This window comes from Pseudopipra pipra, chromosome 1 (genome assembly GCF_036250125.1).
Source record: "Pseudopipra pipra isolate bDixPip1 chromosome 1, bDixPip1.hap1, whole genome shotgun sequence".
NCBI classification, from domain to species: domain Eukaryota; kingdom Metazoa; phylum Chordata; class Aves; order Passeriformes; family Pipridae; genus Pseudopipra; species Pseudopipra pipra.
Genome location: NC_087549.1, coordinates 53,805,734 through 53,829,070, shown reverse-complemented (window position 1 = coordinate 53,829,070; position 23,337 = coordinate 53,805,734). Strand labels below are relative to the sequence as shown.

The window sequence follows — 23,337 nt, the reverse complement described above, 5'->3', positions numbered from 1 at the left end:
GCATCTGTAAATCAGTCCAGAAAGATTAGCTGTGGTCAAATGGCAAATATCACACATGCTCTAAGAATATTAAGGCTTGCCTTCTGTTAAAAATTCCTCAGGAATTGTTACCATCTGTATCTGTGATGGCTGCTGGCCATCCCGGCTATTACAGATTTCATGTAGTGTTCCCAAAAGAGCAGCAACTACTGAAGTCCCTGCTTGCTGGATGAAGTTTCTCCCTGAGGCCATGCTTTCCAGTGAGTAGTAGTCCACGTTATGAGGTGTACCTTATGCATAAGGAAAAAAAAATGATTTTTTTTTTTGGTACAAGTTTCTAGGTCAGACACTTACGTAGTCCCATTGGTTGGTCAGTTCATGGGATACGTGTTTTAGCTGGGAGTTGTGTTAAAATTATTATAAACATTATTCATTCCCTCAGTTTGACCATCTAAAAATAGAGAGCTTTCTAGGCCAGAGAAAAGCTTAATTTCTTCTGATAGAATACTTGTATTAGCTTAATTAGATAAGGGCAGTGAGCAGGGAAGGTTGCGTTTCCAGTCTGCTTGTTCCTTTGCACCTGGGGTTTGCTGGAATGTCATATATTACTCCATAAAAACACCTTTGAGTGCAATGGAAAAACCCTTGGAAACTTGATTTTAAGGGGTTTTGTTTAATTTGGTTTTAAAAAAATATCTAAAATAACACACTGCATTTGGAGCATTTTACTTCACTTTGAAATCTTATTAACATTATTAGAGTTATCTTAATAATGAATCTTAGCTTAAAATAATGTTATGATTTGAGTTAGACATAAAATAAACATTTATTTTTTTTTTTTAATCTTAACTATACAAAGGAAAACCTCCTAGCTTTTCCCCATCCTAGCTCTGACTGGATAACAAGTACTTGGTAAAAATCAATGTTCGTAGGTTAAAACTGGAGATTAGGGATGACAACATATTGTAAAAAAGAGAGAAAAATTGTCAGATAAAGGATTATATTTACACCAAGCATTTTATCAAAATATATGAAATAATTATGGCAAACAATCATGCAGTCACTCCTTGTTAAGGCTAATTTTAGCTCCTCCAGTTAATATAGACATTTCTTTTATGGGTAAGAATAGCTTTGATGTTTCTGCTGTGCTGTGCTTTCTTTTGGCCTAAAGCCAGTGCTGATGTATAGTAGCACAGAGAGTGCATATGCACGTGCATAGAGTGTATATGGTAGCACAGAGAGTTGGGGTTTGGCTTTGTTGGGGTTTTTTGATTGGTTTTTTTTTCCTAAGCTGGTCAGGAAATTATGACTTCTCCCAGCTAAGTCAGTTTTCTGAGCTGGCAGACCACGCTGCAACACAAGCCCTGTGATGTTAGCAGGGGGTGGGTGGGGTGACGAGGATGACACCCATCCACTCCTCTGGTTTGGCAAGTAATAGTCATTCCTTACAACCAGTGTTCTCTGAAATGGTGTCATTGCAGCTTGTCTGACACTTACTTGTGGTCCCGATCCTTAGGAAAAAATCCCCTCCTTTGTGAGGTGTTTCCTTCAAACAAGCTAACGTTTACATGTCACTGCCTGTTTGGTAGTTTACATGAGAACACACAGCTTAGTGAAGTATTATATGACTGGACAAAGGACAAAATTAATCTGTGAGAAAGGGTTAATGAGGAGAAAATAAAACCAGATTCTGCTCTCACTCTCTGCTACAGAATTTACAGATATAAATTGTTCAGTGGCACTTGAAATACTGGAGGTAGTTGACTATATGCTCTTTCAAACTGATTTAATTGAAAATCTTTAACTCCATGATGGCTGCTCATTTAGTCAAAGAAATCTAGGCATATGTTTGTAATACAGTGATAATTTTCTTTTATTCTTAATTTCTTAAAATTTTGGGGGGCTAAAAAATAAGAGAACAAGAATAAAAGATTCTCTGATGGAATCAAATGGATATCTCTCCAGTCTAAGGAGATTACTTTTGAGTAGCTTGTTTCTTGGGTGGGCAGGAATGTCTTTTGTTATTCCAAAGCTGGGGTTCCTATGAAAGTCTGGCAGAATTTAGTCTTCCATCTATAATGGACTTTCTGACTATTTCACTGGGGGGAGAGGGGGGTGTTTGGGTTGGGTTTTTTTTGTTTGTTTTGTTGTTGTTGCTCCTGTTGTTTTTTGTTTTAAATTTATTATTTTTTTATTCCTTCTGGGAAAATTATTTCACTTGTTAGAGAACTGTCCGAAGAAACAACCTTTTTTCATTTTGATTGGTCTAATAATTACCAGACGATTTCTTTTTGAGCTGTAATGAGAACTGTCATGCTGTGTGTATTACAAAACATCTTCCCAAAAGAGTATGTAGAATATGGTAGAGTTTGTAAAATGCTACAATCTTAAAGGATGTTACAAATAATTTGGGGTACTGAGTTAAACTAAGGATCAAAATTTAAAGCCACAGTGTCAAGACTCATAAAAACCTTGCCTTTTTCCCTATTTCTTAAACTTCAGGACATTTGTTCTCTAGGGTGTAGACTGGTGGGTATAACAAAACAAAGGGATGATGCTGTCAGAATTTATGTCTTGTGAAGTTTAGAACAATATGACAGTCTAACCTTAATAGCTGTTTTCTCTGGCTAGCTGTGCTACTTACATTTAAATAAATCACTCTTGCATCTTGCTTTTTATTCTCAAGAAAAGCAGTTTTATGTGTTGCATTGTGCTCAGTGACAAGCCTAACCATTAACCTCAGGCATGTACTTTTCTTCATTTCCCCTTCCCCTGGTTTATAGGGAACAAAACTCATAAGGAAAACTGGATGATTAGAGACACTTCCAGCTGAGTTTAAGCCTTTGTGCATGTCATGCAGAAATATAATTTAGACTTGCACAGCATTTCTCATCCAAGGCTTTGAAAATGGGTCAATATCCTCATATAACAGGTGGTAAAACTGTTATAGGAGAGGGGAAATGATCAGTGTGAGGTTTCACAAGAAAAGAGCGATGAGGAAGACCCCATAGGATGGACCTTCAGCCCCATACTCTTCTGACATTTGAAACTGGCTCAAGTACTGGATAGAAGAGGTAATAACTGTGTTTTGCAATGTGATTAGGAAGGGCAGTGTAGCTTATTTTGCTGGGAGGTTCAGGGTGTAAAGATGAGACTAAATTTAGGATTTGAATTCTTTGGCTGTTTTGTGTTCAGAAAATTGTAGAGACAACCATATTCTGACTTAGAGGTGCTGTGACAACACTTATCTGGACATTATAAACCCTTAATTTTTGTTGATATTTTACCCCAAAAGTGTGATGTTTTCAAAAAGTCAGGAAACTCACCACAGTATGAACATAATGCCTTGACTTTCTTTTTCCAGGTAAAGATCCCTTTCTGTCATTTAAAGGACAATAACATGGTTAGAAAGACAGGGTAATATTGCAATATTATTGTCATTTCCAAAGCATACGAAGTTCAAAGAGATTTATAATCCCTGTACACCCAAGTTCAGAATTTCATTATAGATTTTGAGGCAGTAAATCTACTTAATTGGTATGCATATACCTTTTTTTTGGGGTTTGGTTTTGTTCCCAAGTACCTGTGCAGCTTTCATAGATGGAAGTGTTGGAATTAATCCCTCTCCACCAGTGGCTGGATATTTAGTAACTCGACTGCCACCTAAGCAGCTAAATGAATTACCTGGATAATACCTCTATTCTATTAGAAGATCAAGTGCTGAGCATTGTAGAAAATCTGGCTGTGTGATAGAGGTTTCTGCAGACAGTCAGGAATGCTTTGGTGGTTTTTGGAGGGGTTTTGTTTGTGTTTGTTTTTTTTTTTTTAATCAAAACATGAAATAAGTATGATTTTTTTTTTTAATATTGTAACACTTTTGACCTGTGACTGTAAGCAAATCTTTGTTATCATTGCTGTACTAGAATAAATGAATATTGTTGTTATTGGCAGAGAGCAGTAAAACAGTGCTCAGCAATTCATAATCCAGGAATATGGCTATTCCATTAAGGACAATAAACTGTCACAGTTCAGCTCTTTGATGACTTTAAAAGCTGGCAGGTGCTGGAATATCTTGTGCTGAGGGACTTTGTGCCTGATGTTATAAATCTTATACTTTATATATCAAAATCTTTTATCTGTGATAGAGATGTGTCTTAATATGGATTTCTTCTGTGGGGATTCCATTGTTCAGAAGGAAATAGAAATAGAAATCTGTGAGTGACATTTCATAAATGCATTCTCTGGGGTTTTGCAGCCCAGAGAGCAGGTGATAAGCTTTTTGCTGAGTTTTGGCCACATGTTCTGTTGCTCTTTGTTTTAGAGTAAGTCAGCCTCCCATGCTATGACTGTATCTGAATTTCAGACCTAAAAAATAATGCCAGGCTTACATCTTCTTATAGGTATATAATTTGTCAACAGTGCCTACTGGTGCTTTCTTGAATTATTCTAGCAAATACCAGTCTTTCCAACAAGTCCATTACAAGAGCTCAAAGGTAATTGTGCAGTAACGCCCCTTGCTTGTTACTAAAATATTTTATGTTCACTTAGGCGTTCAATTTTTGAGGAATATTTGTTTGAATGCCAGTGATCCAAATGCCTGTATCCAATGTTGCTGGTTATAGGGAAGAAGACTTGGAATAATATTCATAAAATCCGGAGCTTTGCAGAGCTCTGTCAGCCTGCAGTATTATGTTTGCATGACGTACTTACAGATCGTACGTGACCTAAATGAATAATGTGTCCGACACACTAGTAACTCCTTGTACTATCATGATAGTCCATGTGAATATTCACATATATCATAATCAAGTTATGTCCTTATGTCAAGCTTAAGTTTTCTTGCACATATATCTAAAAAAAATCTTAGTAAGAGTCTCAAACTTTTTGGCTTTCTGTTCACAGACCATATGCGTGAATTCCCATCAGTTTCTTTAGGAAAGAAGCTTAGGTATGACTGAGTGATCTTCCACAAGATAGTGGAGCTAACTGTGCATGGTTTGTCTTAGGTGGCTGAATAATAAATGCAACACCCCACAGACATCTTTGAAGTTTCTCCTTCAGCAGGGATGAAAAGGACAACCTTCTTATGGGTGGTTACTTGTCTTGCCATCAATATTCAGTACCTCTAAGACAAGCAGCATTAAATTAATATTGCTCTCTCTGTGGTTAATGAATACTCCAGTCAGTAGAAAGGAGCAGCATATACCAGCCTTCTTTTGTGGCACATCACTTTGAAAAAGGACCTGTTGAGTGGCTACATTTAGGCTTCTTTCTTGACCTAATTGATTTTAGGCATGTAAACCTTGGAATTATGACAATTTGACTGACAAGAGAAGTCTGTTAGGAGGCAGAAGGTCATACTTTTTCAGGAATGGAAGAAGATGGATTTTAGGAAAGCTACAGTCAAACTAGAAGACTCGTCATGTTCCCAACTCTTTGTAAACTTGTTCAGGTGCTTCATCTGTCTCTATGAAGTGCATCATCTGTTACACGCTTGAAATGCAGACATATCTCTGACAAGTACGGTGAAACCAGCCTAACTTTTATAAAGTCTGTTGTGAGATGCTGCTGGAAAGCTTATAAGACATACATGCAAATGTAAAACTTAAACTAATCGTGAATTTGTATTTAAAAGAAAAGCTGTCATTGTACCGGTATTTTGTTTGCTTGGCTTTTGTAGTTGTTAATTTTGGGGAAAATAGGTGTGAGAAAGTTCTTGACTCACAGGGGCACAAATGGTTTATATTGCAGCAGGTGTTTACTCACTTTAATTTTTGGATTAATTAAATGGGGGACAAGCCTGTAGCAGGCGACTGTAGTGGTTTTAATGAAAGCCGTGTGGGAAGGCTGAGAAGTTCATGCAAACTGACTCTTTGAGTAGAGTAGTTGAACTATGTAGATATTTTGAATAAAAGTTGCATTGATTTTGCATTGCTTCATGACTACCATAAATTGAACTGAATCAAAGCTCCTGTAAGCTTTTTATTATCTTTCTTCTATCCCTTGTCTGACAAACCATAGGCAGGTATGCAATGTCAGCCAAATTTAAACCAGTCGCACACAAGTTCTCGGGATCAGAGCTACTGAACTAGTCTCACTCCTCTGTGTACCAGTTTTCCTTGAGCTAGTTACTTCTCTCTGTCACTACAAAGTCTTTTGCTGATCTGATACTGTCATGTAATCTAGAAAAAGCTTTATTCAAAAGGCTGATGTAACAAGTGGCAATTTCTGTCTCTTACACAATTTGACCCCACTTGCATTTCTGGAGCCTGATTATGTTTTTGGTAGTCAGCTGAAGTCTTTGCTCTTTTTGTTGCTTTACCTGGGGAGTTCATCTGATTGCTTTCTATTTCTATAAAAAACTATATGTATATATATGTTTGACTATATTTCATCAATTAAAATTTAAAAAAAAAAAAGACAACAGAACTAGAACAGAAGTTTGTGACATGGTTGAATTTTCTATCTTTAACTTACGGTAAAAAACATACTCTTCTTATTTAAATAGGATCAGGATAACATGACCTGTATTTGAAACCAGGGTATGAATAGAGGTGTATTTAAGAACTTTCAAATGACTTTCACCATCTGTGTTACTTAATTATTGCACCTAATTCTTTTACTGAAGCTTCAGCCATTACTGGAGTCTCCACAGTTAAATCAGGGAATTTAATTTTGTTTTTCTCTGGGGGATGAACTGTCACTTTGGTGAAATTCCTTCAGGTTGAATAAATTCCTTAGTAACAGTAATGATTTGTCATGATCTTGGGGATTATAAGGTATGAACAGAAACTAGAAGAAAATTGACAGTTTTGTTTCAATGTTTCAATGCAGCAGATAAAATGTAAGTTGAGACTGATACAATAGAATAAATCCTGCTTTCATTTATACTGATAAATTATAGTTCTCCTTAGATACTATCTGTAGTGAAACTTGAACAACTGAGAAATGTGTATAATTATCAGAATCTTTGAATAAATTGGAGAGTTGTCTTACACTTGATCCTTAATAGACTTACAGTTACATTACTGCTACTTTCTTAGAGGCAACAGTGTCCAGCAACATTGAACTGTTTCAATTTTCACCAATTCCCTTTGGGAGGAACAACACAAACCCCAAAAAAGCCAGCATCCCCTTTGTATGTTGTAGGCTTGTTCTGTGTCTTTGATCAAAAGTTCTTGCACTGAATCTATTTAATGTACACCTGAATAGTACAAAGAATTCAGTAAGTAGGTCTCTCTGCCCACTTAGTGCATTCAAAGACTCAGAATATAAAACCATTTTGAGAAAGATGGCTGAATACAGTAATTTTCCTAACTCTGAACATATCTAAACCAGACTGAATCCTGTTAAAAGGGTTTATTTAATTCTGTCTCACGTTTATTTTCTATGAGACCTGACGTACTCTGATTTTTTTTCTTTGCTTTCATTACTGCTTTGACTTAAATAGCAAGGCTCTTTATATTGCAGAAATCAGTATGTCGTTATTTCAGCAGCAAACCAACATCACCCAGAAGTTAAATAATGCTGTATCTTATGTCTTTATTCTTTGGAAATGAGTGATTTCTCTGACTCATTGGAAATAGTCCAAATCCTTGCTGCTTACCTGGAAGCACTTGGAAGTTTTTTCGCTGTTCTCATTTGACAGTCTGTTGCAAGTTGCTCTAATTTAGTGAAGGTCATATTTAAATTTAGGCATGTCCCCAGCCATTAAAACCTGGGTAATGCTACACTGTTTCCACTGGGGAATGCTGTGGTGAAAACTACATTAGTATACCCAAGGTATGCGCTGACAGCAACACACCTCTCAAAACGTCCTATTTAGACATGCTGTTCCATGTGCTGTTGAGAGTTATGCAGGGCATCTCAGGATGAGGTAAATAACCAAAAAATGTACTCTGGGTTATCCTAACCCCTTTATTTGTTCACCTTTCTTAAAAGCATGATCTTTTTCACTTCCATAACTGGACACCCAAGAAAGAACAAATTACTTTGTTAACAAATGGAAATGAGACGAGAGCAAAAGCTTTCTCCCTCTGTCATCTAGCTAGAGAGGAACAAGTTGGGTTTACATAACATTTTAACATGCCAGTCTTTTGGACCATATTACAGAATTTGATCACAAAAACTTGTGTGTTTGTATGTCTTCTTATGTGTCATAGAAGATTTAAGATACATAACACTTGACTTCAAGGGTGTCTATGCATATGTTTATGCCATGTGTTATGATTCCAGAAGCACAGCATGGAGCTCCTGACAGGCTAATTTAAAGTCAGCAGTAGGACAGGTTAGTCTTTGCAGATTGACTAAGTGCTGCCTAATACCAGGGGTGATGGCAGAGTTGGTGGTGGAGAGGAGCTCTGCCCTAAGGAGTGGCTAGGCTAACACCAACCCTGGACTTCTCAGCATTCTTACTGTGAGGCAGAGTGATTCTCTTTCATAAAGTGTGTTGGAGATCTGCTGGTAAAAACTGGGCACACTTAAAATAGTAATTGTAGTACACATGTTTAATAAAAAATATTGGAATTCATAAAAGACAGTGCAGTAGTAGTGCAAATATTGTTGTGGCTGCTGGCCATATCTGATGTCCATGTGGAAAAGTTCAAAGTTATTTGACTCACCTTAGTAACTGGAGTTTTATGGCATCTTTAATCCAAATTTAGGGACACAAAACCCGAGTGCCTTTTGGAGGAAGGGAAAATTTTAGGGAGGGACAGGCATTTGAGCTGAAAAAAAACCCCACCTTTGCTGCTGTAAGTACAAGCCTGTCCTTAGTCTTTGTTGGTTTGTTTAAAAATTGAGGCAAGCCTAGGAAGGGGATGAAAGCTCAGACAGAGCCCTGTTGTGTGTGCTGTGAGGGGGGAAAATGGCATGTGGATTCTGCCTACTGTCATCTATGCTTCAGCAAGAGTCAGGGAGACACATATGTTGAGGGGAAAAAAGGATTTTTCTCAAAGTGTAGTACTCGCAATAATTTCACCTTTGCAAGACTCAAACGTGTTTGGTTCCTTTACAAAGGCAGCATATTTGAAGAGGTTTTGAGAATATTAACTTGGAGGTGTTCAATGGAAGAGCATAACACAGGCCATATAAAAGATTAAATCCCTGATGAACTCCTTTCCAGGAGGCATGCCTTAATGTGTTGGAGGAAGGTATGTGGAATGGAAAGTTCCAGGCAGTATTTGTGTATGAAAATAATCTGAATGATTTGGGTTTTGTTTTTGCTGCGTGTGTAAAAGGAGCGGGAGGATATTGCTTTTACATCATGTTTGAAGTCAAAGTGTTCCAGAAACTTTATCATTATTTATTATAAAAAACCAGTATAACACAAGTCCAGACTGGTGTAGAAACTGAAGAAATACTCATAGTGGGACAAAATTCCCCTTTCAGTAATGATTGCAGCACAGCAAAGTACAAGTTCAATCTGTGGGAAATGTTAGTGTGTTTGGTTGGGTTTATTTTTGGTCTGAAGCCATGACTTTCAAAAGAACTTGGTGAGAAGGTGTAAAGCATAATAATGCTTCCTTGTTTATTTTTTAAGTTTATTTAGCCACTGATTGATTTGCAAAGGTCAGGTCCTTTGCCAAAATTTAGATCAGTCAGGAAAAAATATGTTCTAAAATTCAAGGCGCAGATCTTGCTTTATTTTTTTTTCACCTGAATTGAGGAGCATAATTTATGATTAGTGCTGACGTTTATTTCAGTGTCATGCAGTTGTTTTGGTATGTCAGTGTACAACTCTGGTTTAAAAAAGCTTTGCTAAGTCCATTCTTACTCTTTCTTTTTCTACTATAGGTCTGTTTTCACATATAATTGAAAACTGTGCTGGTGCTTTTCACTTGTTAGGTGCCAGAAGTTTTTATTTTGTGTGAAATTAGCCAACAGTGCAGTTTAGAACCTGTGATTTCTTTGTAAATAATTGATGGTCTAAAAAAAAAATGGAAGTGGTGTCCTTGATTATGCAGCTCAAAAAACCCTGCTTATTTATCAGTTCATCCATTGAGCTGTGAAAAGCTTTTCCTGTTTTTGTTTGCGTTTGATTTCTATTACAGACAAAGTGACAGCACTTGTTTTTAAACATCAATGAGTTGACTTGTATATTATGCTTTTAGTTATATAGACGTAAAAGTTTTATTTATGTAAAGTTGCATTAGTAGTTTTGTTCATGGGAAGAAGCACTGACAATTCTGTGACTTTTGTTTGATATTCATATGGCAATTGGGTGGTTTTACAAGATCCTTGGTAAACCAGTATTACTGAAAGTGCTGAATATTTTCAGTTTTAATGCAAGTCAAAGCAAAGTTACTTAGTTAATATGTTTGCTGCTTTGTCTTTCAGCAAGAAAAATCTGTGATATTGACAGACATTGAGGAAATATGGTTTTGATCACATGTCCTAAATAAGGAGCTGAGAGACTGAACTATAGCTCTGAATTGGTGCCATTGCAGGCTTTTACATTATGTGAGTTTAGCATGTATTATGAAATCTGTTCATAGTACATAAAAATGTACAAACCATATTACTGAACTGCAAAAGCTCCACTGCTGATACATCAAAGAAAGCAGCAGCTGTCATCCAGTTTTAGCCATGGTGCTTTTGAATGCCTTAATCCTCTTCCCAAACAGAAGGAGGCAGAGAGAGTGCACTTTCTTTATCCACCTCCCCCCTTCTATTTTTTTGAACTGTTGGTAGCAAAATCCAGAAGCTATGTTAACAGCCATCACTGCATGGCACCAGACATAATTTTCTTTGCATCTAATTTGGACATTTCAGTCCTCCTCATGTATGCTAAGCTATTTCAAATATATATTTTGTCGAAGTTAGAAATTACTCACATTGTGCTTACTCCCAGGTACTGAAAATATCAAAGTGATTATTCAGTTGTACGTCAGTTTAATTTTGGTGTCCTTCAAATTGGAATTAACTTGGTATTCTTCTTTTGGTTGCTAAGGGGGTGTATATTGGGATTGTACTCGTATACATCTGAGTACACATCTGCCAGTAGATTTTATTTTGTGAAACTTTCACATTTTCAGATTATTTTTATAACAACGCAAGTTTTACAAGACAGTGATTACAAAATAGCTTCCGTAAAAAGTGAGCCAGATATACTGCAAACATGTTTGATCTGTTACAGCTGTTTTTAAGGTCTGTATGGTGCAGTGTCCTGTCTCCAAAGTGGGTCATGGCAGAAGTCTGGGGAAGGGTATGAGAACTGAGCAGAATGCAGTGATGCTTCCCTGGTATACTTTGCTGTCTCACTAGCACTTCCCAAGTCAGAAGCTGTTCTTTGAGCTGAAAAAATCCCTTGCAACCTCTCAGACCAAAAATACTTTGCTTGCTGAAGTAAGTAAGCTGCTAGTGTAAAATTTAATATTTAAAGAATCCATTTGTGTTGTCCTATTTACCCCAAAAGAATTTCAGAATCTGCAGTAAAAAGCATGTTGACCAGGATAGTACTGAAAGCCAGATGAGAGAAAAAGGCATTTGATGACAAGGTTTGGTATGTTTAGAAATGCTTCTGTTATTAAAGTTGCTCTCTACTAGTAGTGCCAACTACTCCTACATAGGAGTCTGCTAATTTGTGTGACATGCTAGCCATCACAACACACAAGGAAGATCAGAGTTTACATGCAATTACTTCAGTCCTACTTCCGTTGTCAGACAAGGATCTCCCAGCAGTGACATTACCTTCTTGTGGCTTACTGTTGCAATCCCATTTTCCCTTCCCTCTTCATTAATACCAATTTTCAAACTTCTCAGTTTGAAATGCCATCTCTTTACATCTTTAAAATTCTAGAAGCTTCAATATTGCTCATAAGGAAAATAATTAATGCTAAGAGAGAAATATGTGCATTTAGCATTTTGGGATATTCCTGACAATTTTTTGCTAGCTTACTATGAGTAAGAGGCCATTGGTTGGCTTTGCTCTTGACAGAGCACAAATAAGGAACCTTGATTCAATGAAAAATTGAGGTACTACCTCATTACTATGGAATACAGTTGTTGGTAGTTTCAGTGGAATATGCATGTCTCCACCAGTTGTGGAGACAGGCAAAAGAGTTCTTGTGGCTGATGTCCCAGTGCTCAGTGAGTTAATACTGGGATGGCCACAGCTGTGTCCAGACACTTCTCAGGTCAGTGAAGAGATGCAGAAACTGAAGGGCAGTTTCCAAGTGTCATTAAGTTGTGGGAAGAGGGAGGGGTCTTGTGTTATTCTTTCTTTTAATTTCTCCCACCTACCCCACAAAAAAAAGATATTATGCATGCAATATAGTCCTACAAAGTGTAGAGTAATGTTACTTTGAGGTTTGTCATATTGGAAGAAAAAAGGGAAAATAGTCTAAAAAGGTCCTGCTTTGTTTTTAAATTATGACTTTTTGTTTCAAACATTAAAAAAAGAAAGTGGTAGGTGTGTGGTATGACCTGCTCTTGCATGGTCTGTGCTATATTACTGAAGTGCTGCTGTAGGTATTAGAGTAATTTTATTAGGTAATTTTTTTCTTTGATTTTGGTGTTTATTGCCCTCTCAGTTGCTGAGTTTAATATGCAAACACCAGAATAGTGTGTTCATAGACTGACCTATTTGTCCGTGTAAATGGTACTAATAAATATTTCTTTTTTTTTTGCTTTTATAGGTTATTGAATCACTGGGGATTATTATATATAAAGCCCTTGACTATGGTTTGAAGGACAATGAAGAGCGGGAATTAAGTCCTCCACTGGAGCAGCTTATTGACTACATGACTAATACTACAGAAACAGATGGGAGTAGGGATGAAGGATATGATGCTCTGGATGAAGGAGTGGAGGATGACAATGAGGACGACAAAGAGGAAATTGAGGCCATTCATTCCTATAAAGATGTCATGAAGGTACAGTAATGGGCAGTTTATATGATAGTTCACTGGTTTTGTCAATAAGAAAAAACAAGACTGTATTCCATGTTATTGTCCAGTGTGATACTGGCTGCATCATTTTCTGATTTTCCTGGTCCCTCTGTAAGGATATGAGATGCAGTAGTACTTCATGTCTGACAGTAAGCCACAGAAAATCCATTATGAACTTTAGCATTGGATGTGCCATTAATATCACAGTCTGATTTCATCTCTGCACTGGATAGTCAGCCTTCCAGTGTAAACACCTGTTGAATTCCTTTCTGTACACTTGGATACTTCGTAGTATGTTTCAATTAATACACCTTTTCATTAGCACATAATTAGTTTAATCATTTCTTATCAGTTTCTTCCCTTGCCACCCTCCCCTGCAGAAGCAGAGGAGTACTTTTATAAGCACAGCCTATTTATATGGAGTGAGTCAGGGCACATTATTTCATTGGTAATCATTATGGTTGTAGTTCTTTACCTGAGTTGTGAGATTTGGAAATATAGCTTATGAATTTTAGTTGCAACAGGTTCTTTAATGTTATCTGGTCTACTGTGTATAATCATTTAAAAATATTAGCCATCTGTTTTCTACAGAGTAGTCTTCTGTGCAAGTTTTAGAGCCCAATGAGCTCTTAGTATGGACAAAGTTATTAGTAAGCGGGGATTTTGAAAAAAATTGTATAACTGGTTTACCTCATAGATAATCTGAGAATTGAATACAGGAAAATGTTATGCTAACTTGTACCAAGGGATTGAACCCTTTATAGTGCTTCTTCATAAATGCTAGTCGTATCTAAGAACGAGAAGCTTAGTGTGTGCCACAGAAATTAAGAGTGCCACAGAAATTAAGAGTTTCAGTGGAAGCTGAAACTAGAAGAATGTCCCAGATAGTCCATGAGGATGCATAAGCACACTGAAACAATACCCCATTAAAACCCTCCTGTTCTGATGGGTTGACAGTAAAGAGTGGAGCTCTTAGGAGACTGGAGAAGGAGTAACTTATCGTTTAAGATGCTTTCGCATCCTCCTTGCATCAGAAATAATGCTAAACACTCTATGCCTTTGTTTTTCTCCCTCCTTCAGAGAAGCAGAGGTTGGAGGGAGAAATTAATAAAATGGCCTTTCACTCCCCTGTGATGGGCAGGACCTGGCTGGCTGAAGTGCTCTCCCCTTCAAGCCCCTGCCACTCCCAGCCTTGCTGAGTCTGTGCCCTTGCTGCACGCAGGTGCTTTGCTCTCTCCTCCCCCTGCCACTCCCTGTCACCCAGTCACCTTCTCTAGAAGGGGCCAGCAGCACCCTGCTAAGCCCCATGCAAACTGCTCCAGACAGTGTAGAAGAAATGAAGATTGATGAAATACATCCTCTTCTAGCCCAGTTTGGTAAAATGCTGTGGGTTGGTGTGACAATCAAAGTTGGATTGTTAAGAGGAAGTTTCATTCAGTGCAGAGGCAGATGAGACCTTTGTACATGCAGAGCTGAGAGCAGTGGCTTTGTGGAAGTGATTATTTTGCAAGTTCTTTGCTGATTTCTGCAAACAAGAAAAGATAAGTTTGAAAAACTTCACTGAGCTCCTTTAGGTACACTGGTACACATCCATGAAATACAAACATGATAAAAAAAATCTAAGGTCAGGTTTCAACTGTTAAGGTCATCAAATGGCATCCTTTTCATATGGCTTTGTGAATTTCTCTGCTAGTCTGAGGTACCTGCCTGTTTGTATGTTTTAAAATCAGCATCTTAACATTTTTTCATCGTGTTTTGCTAAAGATTTTTTGTCATTCTGGACATGTACTGCTTTTGTGACTTCTTCTTAATGAACTGAAGTTCAGCTGTCATTTTTACGTCATCCTAACTTTTACTCCTCCATCCTTTGGAATGAATTCTCTTTTCTTGCTGTTGTTGCTTGTGCCTCAGTTATGTGCTGCAGGCATAACTGTGTAAATTGCTTTTATTCCCTACTCTGTGTTGCTACTGCATTGACAGCACTGGAATAGCAGCATCGTTCTGCTGCATTTTTGACGTGAGTGTGGATTTGCAAGATCCGTTTTGCTTGCATTCATATCTTTTTAGGGGTAACACCATCTTTTGCATGTGGCTTTTTCTTTTCCCCCAACCGTGTTAAAATGTTACAAGATACACCCTTATTTACCCAGTGACTGTTTCACAGCAGTAGTGTGTGGTCTTGTGACCATGAGGCTCAATTATTGTAATTCCTTCTTGGCAAGACTCACTGTGAAGCTTTTTCCTCCTCAGTTTGTAGTGAATGCTGAAGCAGGTTTGCTCATTGAATTGAGCAACTGTTGTTCTTGCCTACTCTGCATTCTCTAAATTACAAGCCTGGAAAATTGTAGAGATGGGCTGTATGCTACTAATACTGATTTTTAAGGTTTTAAACTATGTAGTCTCCAGTCTGGACATGATTTTGTCCTTGAAATGTGATTATATGGTTCTTGCTTCTGCAGAAAGTGTTATTGTCTGGTCCAAGGCCTGCCTGCCACTAAGACTGAATTTTTCACCATTAATCACTAACGTGGGTGAGACTATTTTGTGATTAAAACAGAGATAGGTAAGATTTGTGTCAGGTTTTTCTGTGCTGTGAAGTAGACATGGTCATTCCTGAATCGTCTCCTGACCTGGAAAATGCTGAGCAATGTGGTGTGGACACCTATTCCCGAGAACTGGGAAAAGGGTAAGTGCTAAATGGTACTGCCAAGATCATCACGGGAAAAGCTCCTATTTGGAGAAGAACAGACAAGCTTTTGTGCTGCTTCTTGGTATATTTGGCTGATTTAGCTTTTGGTTTTCTTGGCAGGACCAACCTGCTGCCCAGACCTGACCTCCTGTTTTTAAAAATACATCTATGAAGAGAGGAGACATTGGCTGCCAGACGCTTTTAGTCTTTGATGTATTTCTGATATGACAGCCCTACTGCAAGTGAAGGGAGAAATGGAGACAGTAAAGATGAGACGTTTTCAGATAGATGCTTTTCTTTGTTTGTTTCCTCTTCCCTGCCCGATCTCCTGTGTGTACACATCGTACAGGAAATCTGTACATCTTGGGAGTGCCAGGTTCTCTGAGCATGTACATAGTGACACAAGTGTACATATACAGTAATCCTGAGGGATCAGGAATGCATCATGTTGACAGCACATGTGCATGTGCAGTTTGGGAAGCCTTGGTCAACAGAGGATATAGACAGAGAAGGCCTGGCATGCTGGGCAGTGTTGGGCTTGCTAAGGGTGTGTGAAGTCCTGTCATGTGGCACCTTTATCGTGGCGTGGGGCCCTCCCTGATACTGAAACAAGATGATGCAGTTTATCAATCTCTTCCAGGGTATGCTCAAACCCTAATTCCACTCCTAATCTTAATGTTATCTCACTCCTTATCCTACAGATCTCTGCAGTCAGATGTTTTAAGCCAACACCACTTTTCATATTAACCTGGAGGCACTTTCTATGCTGCAGTTTATCAATACTTGCTGGCCTGAGTCCCAACCCTAAACCCAGATCCAGTATTATACTTTGTTCTAGGTCAACACCCTCTTCTAATTCTAGATGTAAGTGTAGCCCCATAATGCTTTGATAGCCGGTTTTATTATGTGCTGATGGTTTCTGGGCTGAACTACCATCTTAGCCCTAGCCCTGTCATTTCTTCCAGCTTTGAACATCATTGTAGCCAAATCGCTACTGCCAGTATTAACTAGACTTCACCTCAGCTCTTCTGCAGAGCAAAGGTGTTGTGGAGGCATTGTCAGAAGTACCTGCAAGTCATGACACTAATTTTGTCATTGCCTCTGCTACCTTCTTCTGCAGGTCTCATAGAAGGTTAATAAGGAGGCAGTGGTCTTCATGAACCAGTATCTTGCTCTTACTTACATTCACTTTTTGTCCTGAAAGTTAACTCAGCTTTAACAGGAATCTGATCTGTAGGCAAGCCACACCTTCTTGTCTAAGATACAAATACAGGTGGATGGTCTCTGGTGCTTGGTGGCCTCTGGTCCCAGGTCTTACCTAACTAATCCCTTTTAGGTAGTTCAATATGTTTGTTGATTCTGACCTAAAATTAACTGTCATGCAACTGCTGCTTTACAAAGGCTGAAGAATGGCCCAGGTCCCATCATAAACAAAACTCTTATCTAGGAAATCTCCATGACTTAATTGGCATGAAAATTATTTTCAGAGCAGCATGTTCAGTATTGTGTTATCTCACTATAAGAAATGTAAACAAGGTTACAGTTTGCAATACTTTTATTGGTAGAAAATGATGTTTGTGCTTTGCAGAGAGGAAGAATAAATTGTTTCTGTCAACCCCACCCCCTATTTCAGACATTTTAATCATTGGCATGGTCATGAGATAAAAAACTTGCAAATCTAGGTGACTCATGTGTCTTGGTAGTTCAAGTGTATGACTGACTCCTTTCAGCTGGAAAGAACTGAGATTTACAGTGGTGGTATTGATCTGCTTCTGTTTTGTTTTGAGTACTGTGGTGGTAGTACAGAACAACCATCTATGGTATGTGTAGAGTTTTAGAGGAAAAGTATGTCCTGTCTTAAGGCAACTATGGGCAGGATAAGAAGATCTACATTTAGATCTAAGTGTTTTGGAGACTCCCTTCTGAGTTTGAGGACATGCATTATTATCATACAGATGGTATGACTCCATGTAAGTATAATATGGGAACCTGTCAAAGAGGAACCAGAAAATGCAGTTAAAAACAAGTCAGGGTATTTGTTTATAGGAGACAGTTAAAGAGTTCATGTTACTGGAATTCAAAGGCTTATAATTTTTCCTAGTCCATGAGGTTAAGTTTAGTAAGGTGCAGCTTTCTGTGAGTGTAATTCTGTTTAAGCTGGATGGGCTTTAGCATTTTTGTATGAGCCTGCAGAACAGCATTTATGCTTCATTTCAGAACAAGCAACTTACACTGTATGCTGTAACTCTGTGTGAAGCCAGTGAAGATTTGGAAACTTGCTGAGATGGTAACTAATGCCCCAGATGTTGTCAGTTCATTTTATATTAAAAAGAAATGTAACATCGTTGGCCATTTGTAAAAATTCTCACACTCAAAAAAGAAAACAATTGATCCTCTCTCTTCTCTTGTTCATAGTGTACTCAAATGTTTACATGCTAGTCTTTGTCTTGGTGGATCTTATTTTAGAAAAAAACACGATCTGTGCCTCCGTATGTTGAAGCAGGGAAGAAACTGAAATTCCAGTGGGTTGGAATTCTTCAGTTCTGTGCACTTTTGTTGCCACCGTACTTGCTGTCTTGACCAAAAATTTATCATCTTCTACCCGTTTATCTTCAGTTGTCCACACAGACCTGCTGTCTGAGACCCCTTCTGTAAAGTTGAGAAATCTCCTGTCCCAACCCTTTGGGTCCCTGAAAGTGCAACCATCTAGATTTTGTATCTGTTAAGTTCTGAGGAAGGCAGGTTCTCCTTTGAATGTTCCTTTTTTTTGCAGTTTAACTCTTTGTAAGCTAGAAAGAAACCCAAAAATCTCCCGAAGTGATTTTGTAAACACAGCCCCATATCATACTGCTATGACAGGACATCCCCAGGTAGATGCCTCTGGGCAGTTTGGGTTGCTGAAGGTGGAGTTTTATGGTACTGCTCTGAACAGATAGACAGCTTGTGTTGGCACACTTCCTGGACACCCTTTCTCTCTGCTGCATTGACAAAGTGGGATCTCTGACTTCAGCAGTGAAGTCCTAGAGACCCGCTCAGGGTCTTAAAATCGTTCCCTTTGGGGCTTTTACAAAACAATTGTTGAGTTTGGGTTAGCAAAGGAATATATAGATCTTAACTGAATGGAACCCATCCACAGACATTTTCTTATTCCTTCACCATTCTTTGAGTTAATTTGGAGTTGTCTTAGAAATGCAGTAAACCTGCTATTTTTCTCTTGTCCAGGCAAGCCTTGTACATCATGGTTGCTAATTCAAACCACAGTGTTTCTTCTCTCTGTGCTGTCACCATGGCTGGGATCCGTGTCACCTATATTTTAGTTAAAAGCATCCCAAGTTATTTGTTTTGCTTTGTTCTTTAACTCTGTCAGTTCCTTCATCTGTGTTGCTGCAAGACCCCTCAAACAATTGTGCAAGTGCAACTGAAGGACTGACAGAGTAAACTGTTCTGCTGGCTGGGCCATGGAAGGAGTCAGTGTTTGAAGCTTCTGTACTGTGCAGGCCTATGGAGCTGAGCTGAGGACAGACTGTGCAAAACAGAGTGGAAGTGTCTCTATGCATGTTTGAGTCTTTGTAACATTTGAGCAATATCACCATGGTTTTGGTTTTAAAATAAAAGTATTTAATTATAGTAGTAGGGTTTTGATATGAAGGGCTTATACCATATGTACTTGAAAGGAAGTTGTCCCTTGTGACTTTGGTCTTTCCATTTAAAAAGAAAGGCTTTTATTTTCCTTACTTTAATTATTCTTGGAAACATTCCTTCCATCAGTGTGGGCTTAGATTTGAGTGTCTTATTCCAGGCTGGGAGACAAAACCGAATCACCTTTTCTGAGTGATTTATGGCTCACAGTAGCACATCTACCTACATTGGTTAAAAACCCCTGTACCCATAATTCACATAATTATACTGGTATAACCTGTCTAAGGTCTAAAATAGTCTGAGGAATCCAAGGAGTTGTCCAACAAAAACAGGAAACACAGATGGGGTGTTCAGATTATTTTTGTGTATAGGGAGATTAGAGAACACCTGAAATTTGTGTGTGGCCCTTTTGCATGTAAAAGTTGTACAGTAGGGCAGGGACTTTTTTCCCCTGACTATTTTATGCTGTAATTATTATAAATAATTTATACAGGAGTAAAAATATGGTTCCATTTTTTAGTGGAGGTAGAAGGAGTCTTTGGTGGTAATGGTGTCCTTTAATGCATAAAATGCAGAATTTTTCATGACAGAGTTCCAGTTACCCCTTAAAAAATACAAATGTCTAAAGTGTGCAAAGCAGTTTGTTAGAAACAACACACTGAAATATCAAAGAACCTGTGTGAGCCTGCACTGCCTAAAATAGACCCTGGAGATTGAAGTAGATCAATGAATGTTTATTTTCACTATATGTTCTGTTTGATCAGATTAATTTGAAATTCTAACTAATGACTGGAAATCAGGGTAATGGTCAATTAATACAGTAAAGCTGTAGTGACCCTTAATAAAATGAGAAAAGAGCAGAACCACCATTGCAAAAGGAACCCATATCTTCTCTGTCCTACTGATTAACTCCAGTGCTTAGCCAGGCAATGCAGGCTGACTTGACCAAAGCTGAAGGAATCTCCCTGAGAGTCTCTCTCTCCAACTCTGAACCTCTTCCCCTCTCCAGGTGTTAAAACTAATAAGTGCACAGAAGGCTGTGATGGGTTTTTCAGATTCGCTGTCAGCCCGGTAAAGGCAGTAGATCTGCTCAGAAGAATTAGCCAGGACAGCAGCTTGTCTTACGTTAGGATTTGGCAAAGGTTCAACTTGTCAGAATCGTTTCCACCCATGTAGACTTTGCCACCTTGGATGTTTATGGTGTTGTCAATTGCTTTTTAGCTCTGGCTCCTTTTGCTGCTTTTAAAAATGCAAGCCATTCTTATACAGATTCACATGATATCTTCTATTGTGTCTGTAAGGTGTTCTTTGATTTCCGTGTAATGCCAGCATGCCATAGGGGATATCCCAGGTACTTTATCAGGACTCTTGTATTATTTACACTATGTGTGTGATGTATGTTTTAGTAGACAAGTAAATCAATGGTGACATGCAAAATTGTTGTACAGTTCTCTCTCTCATATAGCGTTATGTGTTGAAGGTTCCCAGTTGCTGCCCTGTTCAAAAGAGATGAACTTGTTTCTGTAGTTTTTATGTTGTGCATATGCAGCTCTTGTTTGAAACGGGCCATATAGCTGTTCTTGTAGCTGTAGTGCTCTACAGGCATGAGAGAAGCAGGATTTATGGGGTGTGGGAGAACTTCTTAATTAGGCTGAGTGATTTAGCTGGGGGGGAAATATGTTATGCCTTCCATGCTGAAAGGAAAGGTCCAATGGCAGAGTCTCCATGTGCTTGTCCACTATATATTTTGGAGTCCCTAACATCTCTGAGGTGTTAGAGCCTTACAATCCATCATTCCATTCAGGAGAGAAGTTAAGAGGAAAAGCAGCTGTGGAAGCTTTGCCTTTTCTACTTCTTGCCAGGACACAAATCCCTGGATTTGAGTATGCTCATAAGTTTTTCATGCTGATAGCAGTATCATAAAAAACTATATGTATTGCAGTTGTCAGTATTGCTACTTCTGAGTCACTTTAAGGATGATATAATTGCATTGCCAAAGAAAATGGAAGTAAATAGATGCTACAAAATTACTTAATTCCTTTTAGAGGCATATTGTCCTGTAACAGCAACATGGGAAAAAGAAAGAAACGTAGCAAGGGCCCTTTAATTATGCCACTCTGATCTTCTTGCTTTTGAATTATTCAAGAGGGAGCCTTAGGCTTGAGGCAAAGTTCCTTTGGTGCATTTATTTCTGTGCCAGTAACAGTATAAAAAGAAATTAAAAATTTGGAGGAAAGTTCATAGAATTGACTTAAAAATACCACTAATTGTCCAAAATAATAATGTCTTTATTTTAGCTGTGTGATTTTTTTCTTTTAGTATGCTCTTGATTACTTTGCTCCCATTATGTTATTTTCTGCTCCCCTTTGCTTAGTGTTGCATGCTGTATTTTGTAAAAATATTTAAGTGAGATAAGGCCTTTTGATACAAAGAAGTAAACAGTTTCTGCTAGACTGTGCTGACTCCTGAAGATCTGAATCTGAAAGGCAGGATATCATATTTATCCCAAAGAGTGGTCTGAAGACTGAGCAAGTTCTGCATTTCTTAGTAGAAGTTTTTTTACAGTAAGTTTTTGTTTAAAACATGAAGTTGCAAAATCCTTAAATAATAAGTAACTGAAGCACTCTTTAGGGATAGCTTTCAAAAGATTATCGTCTGCAGGGTGCACAGCTCTGAGTGTATTTTGAGTGATTGATTCGTAAATATTTCTTAATAAAATAACACAGTGGGAAAAGCAGTATTCTTCTGGGTGATGGCTTCAGTGCTTTTCTCATGTAGTTTTAGCTTTGCCTCACTGCATCGCTCGGGCCATACCATCCCAAAACTTGTGTGTCTGTGCAGGTGAGTCATGTACGTGTAGTTGTGGAGAATTATTTGAAGATTTTAATCTAGCAGCCTTCCTGATAACCTGTGCAACAGAATAAAATGGTACCAAGAGAAAAAATCCTTGAATTTACTGAACTTGGCAGAGCATTTATTGGAGAGAAGTGTAGACCAGCCTGAATGCTGTAGTGAGCTTGGGAATTCAGAGATTTTATGTGGGGAGGCAAAGCAGACTGGCAGAACCAAGTAGCAACCATGTCTGCTTGCTGTTTGGAGACCCAAACTAAACCATTTAAAGAGGAATATTTATCTGAGGGATTGACAGGACAGGGAGCTAAGGCATTGTGCTAAGGGAGGACAGCTGCATGCGGTGGCAATGCTTCGTATGCTGCTCTGAGTTGCTTTGTGTAAAGCCTGCAAAGAAGGCACTAGGAAGACTCCTTTCGGAAGCTTGGTTGCATGGAAAACAGAGGCATTCTTTTGCCTTTGCCCTGAAGAGGGAACAAAACCCTTTGTTTTGTTGTTATTCATCTATTTGCATCTCAGAGAAAGAGGCTAGAAACTTGATTTTAAGCCCTAGAAAAAACAGGCATTTGTTTTAAAGATATTGCATTCTTGATGGCAGGGAAGAACATGATACTTTGGCTGATTCAAGCTAAAAGAGAGTTCTGTGGTTGGGATTTTTTTTGCTTTCTCTTAGGACAAAGCAAACTTGGAGTTGGGACAAGAATGTCCTAATGAGCAATTGTGTTTATTTTTCCTTTTCGGCATACCAGGATTTCTTGATGTGAGCCTTAAGACCAACACTTGCTTTAAATCAGAAAATTCTCATGAAGCGAGATCTCTTTATGAACTAATGTTGTCTTCTAATCAATTCACATCAGTCAGTCCATTATATTATACTACATGTAACAAGCCCCCATATATGTATTTTATTCAGTCACATACACTTGCATAGGTACATGTAAGATATCACTATTCTCATAAAAAGGATAAAAAAGAAAGATTATAAGGTGATGTTTGAAAACAAGTGAAGAAAATGAGCAATAGGGTTTGTTTTTTAAAAAATCTTTGACTTCTATGGTAGCATGTAGTAGTAAAAAAAACAAATGAAAAATAAAGTTCAACATGATTTGTTAAGTCTTTTCATGTCTGTACAGAAGAATCGTGTTACAGTAGAAATATTTTAAATGGCTCAGAGGTAAAAATAAAGAGATAATATGTTTTCTAGGCAATACACATTTAGAAATAAAAACATTCAGTAAGTTAATTTTGACCTTCTGTTTGCCCTTGTGTTTAATTTCTTATAAACCTATA

The 23,337-nt window shown here is 38.1% G+C and overlaps 1 protein-coding gene across 4 annotated transcripts in view; it reads left to right on the top strand.

Annotated features, from left to right (window-relative positions):
• The window catches only part of SPIRE1 (spire type actin nucleation factor 1), a 124,903-nt gene that overhangs the window by 42,127 nt on the left and 59,439 nt on the right, over positions 1-23,337 (top strand). For all 4 annotated transcript variants that reach the window (XM_064657126.1, XM_064657109.1, XM_064657117.1 and 1 more), the window contains exon 3: positions 12,618-12,854. In XM_064657126.1, coding sequence (XP_064513196.1) covers positions 12,618-12,854 — 237 coding nt within the window. The remainder of the gene's footprint in view (positions 1-12,617; positions 12,855-23,337) is intronic.